This window comes from Fusarium subglutinans, assembly GCF_013396075.1.
Source record: "Fusarium subglutinans strain NRRL 66333 chromosome Unknown NRRL66333_c0000127, whole genome shotgun sequence".
In the NCBI taxonomy this organism is placed as follows: domain Eukaryota; kingdom Fungi; phylum Ascomycota; class Sordariomycetes; order Hypocreales; family Nectriaceae; genus Fusarium; species Fusarium subglutinans.
The window spans coordinates 1-8597 of NW_023502190.1; the positions used below are offsets into that span (position 1 = coordinate 1).

Below are 8597 nucleotides of genomic sequence, written 5' to 3' on the forward strand. Positions count from 1 at the left end.
TCCTTTTTATAGTATTTATATATTTAAAGATATTATTACTAAGTAAGCTTAGGGCTTTTACAGTAAGCTTATTAAGTTTACTTATAGTAACTTAAAGTATAGTAACTTTATTTTATTACTTACTATATAAGGTAGTAAAAGCTATATTATAGTTATTATATTAAAAGATTATTATATTTAAAAGAAGATATTTCTATTCTATAAGCTAGGCATTTTAAGCAATAGATTATAGATTATAAGGTATTTACTGTTTAAGGTTAAAAAGGCTGCCTACTAATATGCCTACTATAGGCAGGGGTATTGTAAGGGTATCTGGATAGTTAGTTTAGTTCTGTATTTTAGTATTGCTAATAGCTTCCTTAGCAAAAGGTGCTAAGAAAGTAGTATATAGGAGGGAAGTGCAGCCTATTTTAGGTTAGTATCCATATTCAGCTTCAGGGTAGGCAATTTCAACATCATCTTCCTCATTTTGATATCTCATTGTTAGTAGGGTTGTCATTCTATAGAGTCCAGTGTACCTTATCACTTCAGGTTGTTCCTAATACTATTAGATATATCTATAATTATTCCAACGGGCCAATACGTTTCGGGTGGCAGGTCATTGAGTTATTAGACCTTCAAACTTCCATTTTCCATACCGAGACCTATTCCCCGCAAGTGATACACATCTACCTACCTTGAACAAAACATAATGATGCGTTGCTATAAGATGCTTATGATGTTGCACAACCTGTACACCAAGGTGTTTAATGTCGATCTCGAACCATATACATATATGTAGTATCTAGTGGATAACAAAGTTGTGCCTAATGCAACTTGAACACTTCCCCACGCTCTAAGTCCGTTAACTCCAGCTTTCATCTGCTTGTTTTGATCATCTTGACAGCTGCTTTTGCTTAATAATTACATGAACTGGTCTTGATCTAAACGTATCAAGGTAGTTCCCCGTTTTAGTGTATCCTGAGAAGCCAATGGGAATATTTACGTGAGTTCTTCGGGCCAGTTTAGAGGTCTTGTTACTTCGGTTGCACAGATGGATATCAACTCTTGCGGCATACGCCCGTATGCACCTCGTTAGTGCCGTGGAATGTGAGTCAACTTCAATATCTAGTTTCGAGTGAACGCATCACGCAAGATGTTACTATTCTCCAGCAAGTACGGGGCCGACAAATCCGTTTAAGTCCAGAAGGTCCTTTCCAAAACAATGCCTTACGGATGGGATTGGTAGGAGTTGCCATTTCCATATGATACCTTAGATCTGAATATCTATATAAGCCAGAAGAGAATCCTCCACTTCCATTACAACTGAGAACTGCTCGCAACCATTGTATTTTATAACATAAACCCAGCCACCATCGATCGTTCTTCTGCAGTGACGCCACTGCCAGTGCCACTCTCACCACCACCTCCATTCACTGCCACTACATCCTCATTATCCCTACAAATCCACTGCCACTACATCTTTTCACCTCAACTTCACACTTCACCTCAGCTTCACACCTCTTCATCACCAACACTAGCAACCTATCGCAGCAAACAATGGCTCTCCCTTTCGCACCACCTCCCAAGAGCCCTCTTGGGCGCTACCGACTCTTGTCACCAACTGCATCGGTGTGGGTGTCCCCTATTTGTCTTGGTACAATGAACTTTGGAAATGCTTGGTGAGATACACATCCAGTGGTGCCTGCTATCTACTAACGGTATCGTAGGAAAGAGTGGATGGGAGAATGCGACCAGTCCACATCGGAGTCAATCTTGGATTTCTTCTATGAACAGGTATGAACACCATATGTCGAATGTAAAATGTCAATAATGTGCTCATGGAAGAACAGGGCGGAAATTTTATTGACTCTGCAAACAACTACCAATTCCAGGAAACCGAGAAATGGGTGGGAGAATGGATGAGGAAGCGCGGAAACAGGGATGAAATCGGTTTGTAACCCCTTCTCACTCAACACCTAGTCCTGTACTGACGCCTCCGCTCAGTTCTTGCCACCAAATACACCACCAACTTTCGAGCTGGACCAGGTGCTCCTAATATCATGGTGAACTTCACTGGCAACGGATCGAAGAGTCTGAGGGCTTCAGTTGAGGCCAGCCTTAAGAACCTGCAGACCGAATACATTGATCTTGTAGGAATTTTCTTCCGAACGAAGCTCAGAATGCTAGGCTGACAGGGTTGCAGCTGTATGTTCACTGGTATGATGGCAACACCTCTATTCCAGAGATGATGCAATCTCTCAACCAACTCGTCCTCTCTGGAAAGGTCCTCCACTTGGGCGTCAGCGACACTCCTGCTTGGATCGTGAGGTAAGATGCAAGGTGCCTTTCTACGAGCGAATAAATTGCTGAAAACTCCGTAGCAAGGCCAACGAATATGCTCGCTGCAACGGACTGCGGCAATTCTCTGTGTATCAAGGTCGGTGGTCCGCGGCCTCGCGCGACTTTGAGCGCGATATCATTCCAATGTGTCAAGCTGAAGGCATGGGAATTGCGCCATGGGGGTCCCTTGGAGGCGGAAAGTTCAAGACCGAAGAACAGCGCACTGCGCGGGAAGGACGAAGAGTGGAGGCCAGCGAGAAAGAGATCAGAACCAGTAAAGTGCTGGAGTCGATCGCTAACCGTAAGAACACACTCATCACCAGCATCGCACTGGCATATGTCATGCACAAGACAAGTTATGTATTTCCCATCATCGGTGGTCGAAAGGTGGATCATCTCAAAGCCAACATTCAGGCTCTCACCCTGAATCTCTCCCCTGAGGATATTCAAGAGATCGATGGGGCTACTGAGTTTGATGCGGGCTTTCCTAACGATTTCCTCTATCGTGGGAGTAACTCCATTGGAGGTCCAGACGTTTGGCTGCTCCAGATGGGCGGCACGTTTGACCACATCCAACCACCAAAGGTACGTTCCTCATAACAACATACGAATACATGTTCTGATTTGTTATAGCCCATCTCACCGGCTGCGCGAGGGGAATAGGGCGTCCGCCTCAAAGCGAACTTTTGGCGATGGTTACCAGCTCGGTCTCGATCGGACTGGATGGAATTGGATTGGAAAGAGAGAATTGGTGCCGTGGTGATGCCTTCTTATCGATGGTGAACCAGATGGGATTGCGTGTTTGTTGGACTGGGATTAGAGCGAGCGAGCACATGGGTCCAGAATAAGAGGTTATTGGGGATGCCACCAGCACAGAAAACCAAAGAACAAACTTGCTTTGCAAATTCAAGACTATTCTGTTAGAATATATTGTTTTGTTGCTTGATAAGTGGCAGATGCACATAAGTTGAAAAACAGCTTTGAAAAGAGTGAGTGAACAGCGGATGAACACTTGATATTTCTTACCTGACCTTGGAAGAAAAGCTCTACTTATTGCTCTAAGGGAGCAGCTGTTCGGTGAAGTCTGCGTTGAACAAACGGAGAGTGTCAGGAAAGAACCATAGGGGACAGGCCGCAGTGGCTCCTTCCTTCTTTCCCATCTACACTCGGGACGCACCTGGCGCCACCACCACGAACCGTAGTCCGCCTCAACAGATTCAACAAATCACTCAAATATGTCTTTTCAAACAATTTTACCCTCTATAGAGGTGGACGACAGCCATGTTGCCGGTCATAAAGTCGAGCTAGTGACAATGCACCAAATCCTCCTTATGGGCGATGACGAGACAGAATTCAACCAAACCATTGGCAGTGGTCGAAAAAGAAGCCGAAGTCAAAGCTCTGTATCCTATCCAATTTCGGAAGAGCATAATGATGCCGTCACCCCAGAATCTGTCATGGATGAGTTTACGAATGTTGAATTGTGTGTCTTCGTATCAGTCATTTCTCCTTCAACGTTGTATTCACTCTGAAGAGTATCCCAGAAACACCTATCCGTCAGCGACAGACAAGCCAGCCCCTATTTTATAGCCCGACAAGCGATGTTGAAAGCCGAGCCAGTCAACTGCAGTTGCTGCCTCTTCGGGCATGTCGACCATCGAAACGAAGGCGGATGGAGTCAATTCGTTCTATAGGAGATGCAGAATATACCCCTGACCGACGGTTGTCAGGTAAATACAACCATGACACGATTGCGCTTCAACAGAAAACTGACCGTCAAAAAGAAACCCAAGCGAGACGAGACAGCCAGCAGCGGCAAGATACTCCATCACCAACTACAACACATACGTCTGAGTCGCCTGTAGTGACCAAATTGAGGCCTGTTCCTCGAGGGGCCCCTCGTTTGATTGAGAAGAAGGGGCAATACACAATTAGAAAGGGAGTTCGAATTCGAGACTATAAACTTCCTGGGCCTTCACCGTGGCCATGTGCTCTGCCATCCAATAGCCTGGAATACCAATGCCGAGATGGATTCGATGTGAAGGAAGTATCGCTTGGATATCCTCAACCAATGGTTATTCGGCTACGGGAGAATGTACACGAACCAACCACGGGGAACCACAAAGGTTCGAAGCCAAGAAGCCCATCGCTTGGGACAGCTGAAATCACCTAGAGATATCTATACGTGGCTGGTCAGCAGCCAAAGAACCAAGAACAAATCGTGCAACCATTCACGACGTTATTTTGAGGCTGCTCCATGACGGGTATCTTGATGCCACTTCCTTTAGATCGAGAATAGTTCAAAAATAACAAATCGAGCCCCGCAACCACCAGAACGCCTTTTGAGATAACAGACTGTCCAACACGTACCGCCTATTTGGCTCCCTTGCCCTTGGCTTCGTTCTCACCAAGCTCACGGATCAATACTGATGTCTGTCCGGCACCGCTGTAGTCCTCTTGGCCAGTCTCAAACCCAGGGCAGACACCCACAGCAAGATATCTCCCGTCGCTTGAGAAAGCAAGCGCAGCAACGCTGTTGGGAAATTTCTGGTACTGTTTAAGTCGTCGCTTTGCTTCTGCATCCCACAAAGCAGCAGTGCCATCGCCACCTCCTGAAGCAAATGTTCCATGAACAGGGTGGAAGGCGAGAGCGTTTACGGGATAAACGATATCCCCATCGCCATCTGGTGCTGCCTGTCGATGGCATTTGAAGGCGTACTTTCGAGCCTGGGACTCGGCTGTGTCCTCAAACCACTCAACTGCAACACGTCCTTCGATGCTGCTAGTGGCGTAGCCAGCATCATTGGGCATGCAGGACACTGCGCGTGTCAAATATCGCAGAGACGATTCACGTTGTTGCCATGGCTGCAGGTCAGATGAGCCAGTTGCGAATAGGTCGACAATAGTCTTCAGGTCGTAAATGTTAATAACACGGCCGGCCATGGCAACCACGATCTTCGTAGGACTAGCAGCCAGCGCATGGGGCTTGCCGGGGAGAGAGACCCTTATTGGGGTGCTCGAAGGATCGCTGAGGTTATGGAGGTTCAAGCTGCAATCCCAAGACGCGGAGACCAAGATCGCTGGTTTCTGTTAGTATGAGTCAATCACAGGGGTTCAATGACTCACAAAACTTTGGGCTGTAGGCTATAGATCGCACCGGCGCAGCATGCTTGCTCAGCAAGGTCTTCTCACCAGTCTCCAAGTCGATTCTGTTCATTATGGTCAGCTTAACGTTTCGAGGCGTGCCCATTCGCATCCACCTACCTGTTAACACACCAATCCACGCCAGCAGTAAAAGCTTCATTATCATTGGCGCCGAAGCAGACATCCAAGACGGGCGCCCGGTGCTCGTACGTGTTGACAAGAGTCGCCTCACCAGCTCCACCAGCAATATCGTAGCAATACACTTTCTTATCCCATGATGAGACAAGGAGCTTGGTTCCAGAGGACGGCGCAAACGCGATCGCCGAGACCGCGTCGGTTGGGGGCGGCGAAAGTTCGTACTGAGTCGCTAAAATCAATTAGCAAACATCCGCGACCTGATCGCAGGTACAGCAGTTTGGAACTTACCAGGAGCCATGGCTAAGTATGCTCTTGTCGAGAGCTTTGGTGTTGATGAAGTTGTTTACCTTTGGTTCAGTCACGTGGAGAGCTCTCATCATGGCAACGAAAGTCATGGGCGGCATTATGCCCGAATTTTCAGGTACTACCTCCACTGCCAGTGCCACTGCCAATGGGCATGGGAACGAGCCACACCCCGCCACAACCCCACCATCATCAATCGAGTGCACTTGGAAAATGTCAAAATTATGACTCTTCCCCTCTACATCCACTGTTGACGTGACGATTTACGACTTGATCGCGCGAGAATCACTACCGATACTATCGCAGGAATAACTTGTCAAAATTAGACTTTCGGCTCTTTTTGAAAGCCCGACTTGCGATCGTTCGTGCGACGGCACCCGACATCGATAAAACCCCCCACCTTATTCTACAGAACCCGACCGAACCCTCTGAAACCTCAAAAACACCGTCAAGATGGCTCAAAATCAACATTGCCGTTTTTACGAGGAGAAGTACCCGGAGATCGACAGCTTCGTCATGGTCAATGTCAAGCAGGTCAGTAGCAACCTGATCTGTCCGAAAGAACTGCCTCTGACCAATTTCAGATCGCCGAAATGGGTGCCTACGTTAAGCTTCTAGAGTACGACAACATTGACGGCATGATCCTGCTTTCCGAGCTTTCGCGAAGACGTATTCGAAGTATCCAGAAGCTCATCCGGGTTGGTCGCAACGAGGTCGTCGTGGTGCTCCGTGTCGACAAGGAGAAGGGTTAGCATCAAATCAACGTCAGGCTGAACTTTGGGCATGGATATTGATTTTTTTGGGCAGGTTACATCGATCTTTCCAAGCGACGAGTCTCACCCGAGGATATCGTCAAGTGCGAGGAGCGATACAACAAGAGCAAGATGGTCCACTCTATCATGGTGCATCTCGCCGAGAAGACCAAGCTCGATATCGAGAGCCTCTATGAGGCCATTGCTTGGCCTCTAAACAAGCGTTTCGGGCACGCTATCGACGCTTTTAAGCTTTCCATCACGTCAGTCGCTCTTTAACAAAGCCGGGCCACCTGTACTAACCTTGAGAAGGAACCCCGAGGTCTGGAACGATATTACCTTCCCCAACGAGGTGGCCAAGGAGGAGCTCAAGTCATACATCGGAAAGCGTCTTACTCCCCAGCCCACCAAGATCCGAGCCGATATCGAGGTCACTTGCTTCGGATACGAGGGAATCGACGCCGTCAAGACTGCTCTCCGCACAGCCGAGGCCCACAGCACCGATGACACCCAAGTCAAGGTCAAGCTCGTGTCTCCGCCTCTCTACGTTCTTACATGCTCGACCTTGGACAAGAACGTTGGTATTACTTGCTTGGGAGAGGCCATCGTCGATGTCCGCAAGAGCATCGAGGGTGCCGGTGGTAACTTGACAGTCAAGATGGAGCCCAAGGCCGTTACCGAGAGCGATGACGCTGAGCTGCAAGCATTGATGGAGAAGCGTGAGCGTGAGAACGCTGAGGTTAGCGGTGACGAGAGCATGAGCGATAGCGACGAAAACATCCCTGAGACCATCTAGGTCATGGACAGACGAAGAGTCTCCAGGTCAGGATGAGTCGGTAAGACTGTTAGAGCCATGCCAAAGTAGCCCGCGCACGAGCGGGTTGTTGGACACGGAAAAGGGTGTAATAGAGGGCGTCTGGGAGGCTGAAAGGAAGCATGTATCCCGGAGTGCAAAGCATCACTAAAAGTCCAGACTTTCATGTAGTTCTTCCGATGGTAGGAAGTGGCGTCTGAAACGGCGTTGATAACGAACAGTTCTTTGATTACTTGAGACATCGTCTTTTCATTGTGATTAGTGTATTTTGGCTTGTATTCAGCGGGACATAACTTCAGATGATGTTTCTTTAGAGTTATGGTTCTGAAGTTTCATGTTTAATACTGCCTGTCTCGTGCTGCCCTTCATAGCGGGTTGTCGGAACTAGCCGATAAAAGCTTAGACTCGGGTGTAGAATTTCTATACTCGGACTCACAACCAGTGACAGTCCCGCCACAACGCTCAATCTCACAGCAACGGGAATGCTATCCCTTGACTACACTCGCTTTGAACAATAGTTGGAGCTTTTGTAATGGCTCTCGGCTCGGTATGGGCACGTCTGAGAGGCAATGGCCAACCCAGTCTGGCCAGATCAACAGCTCTAAGACTCTTTGGATTCGCAACATGGATCCCAGTCATCGCCATGTTCAACCTGCACGTCGCGGAGCTGACTTTTGTCGACGGCGCATCTATGTATCCGTTAATAAATGATGACAAAGATTCGACTTTACGACGAGATGTGATTCTCAACTGGAAGTGGTCTCCTCAAGAGAATCTAGAGAGGGGCATGGTTGTGACATTACGGTATGAGCAGACTCTTCTCCAAGCGTGGAAATAAGCAATTGATGAGAATTAACATGAAAGCTATAAAAGGAGCCCGCTACATCCCGAGACAATCGCAGTCAAGCGCGTAGTGGCGCTAGAGAACGATGTGATCAAGACAAAAGCGCCTCATCCTCTCCCAACAGTGAGAGTTCCGCAGGGGCATGTGTGGGTTGAGGGCGATGGACCTCCTGGCTCGAGTCTGGATAGTAATACTTATGGACCGGTATCTAAGCAGTTGATTACGGGGCGAGTAACTCATATTGTGTTCCCTTTTCGCAAGTTTGGAGCTCTTCCATGGC

At 47.9% G+C, this 8597-nt stretch overlaps 3 protein-coding genes across 3 annotated transcripts; 2 read left to right on the forward strand and 1 right to left on the reverse strand.

Annotated features, from left to right (window-relative positions):
• Nucleotides 1-1539: 1539 nt before the first annotated feature.
• FSUBG_8902 (alcohol dehydrogenase) lies at nucleotides 1540-2985 on the forward strand (the record flags this gene model as incomplete). Its single annotated transcript, XM_036687358.1, has 7 exons — nucleotides 1540-1661; nucleotides 1710-1776; nucleotides 1833-1932; nucleotides 1987-2132; nucleotides 2186-2310; nucleotides 2364-2907; nucleotides 2956-2985. The coding sequence occupies 7 exons, from the start codon at nucleotides 1540-1542 to the stop codon at nucleotides 2983-2985; spliced, it is 1134 nt and encodes a 377-aa protein (XP_036535601.1).
• A 1710-nt stretch (nucleotides 2986-4695) lies between these two features.
• Nucleotides 4696-5902, reverse strand: FSUBG_8903 (cell cycle arrest BUB3; the record flags this gene model as incomplete). Its single annotated transcript, XM_036687359.1, has 4 exons — nucleotides 4696-5402; nucleotides 5449-5531; nucleotides 5587-5833; nucleotides 5893-5902. 4 exons carry the CDS (start codon nucleotides 5900-5902, stop codon nucleotides 4696-4698), a joined length of 1047 nt encoding a protein of 348 aa, XP_036535602.1.
• A 458-nt stretch (nucleotides 5903-6360) lies between these two features.
• Nucleotides 6361-7455, forward strand: FSUBG_8904 (eukaryotic translation initiation factor 2 subunit alpha; the record flags this gene model as incomplete). Its single annotated transcript, XM_036687360.1, has 4 exons — nucleotides 6361-6441; nucleotides 6492-6654; nucleotides 6715-6922; nucleotides 6972-7455. The coding sequence occupies 4 exons, from the start codon at nucleotides 6361-6363 to the stop codon at nucleotides 7453-7455; spliced, it is 936 nt and encodes a 311-aa protein (XP_036535603.1).
• Nucleotides 7456-8597: the final 1142 nt, after the last annotated feature.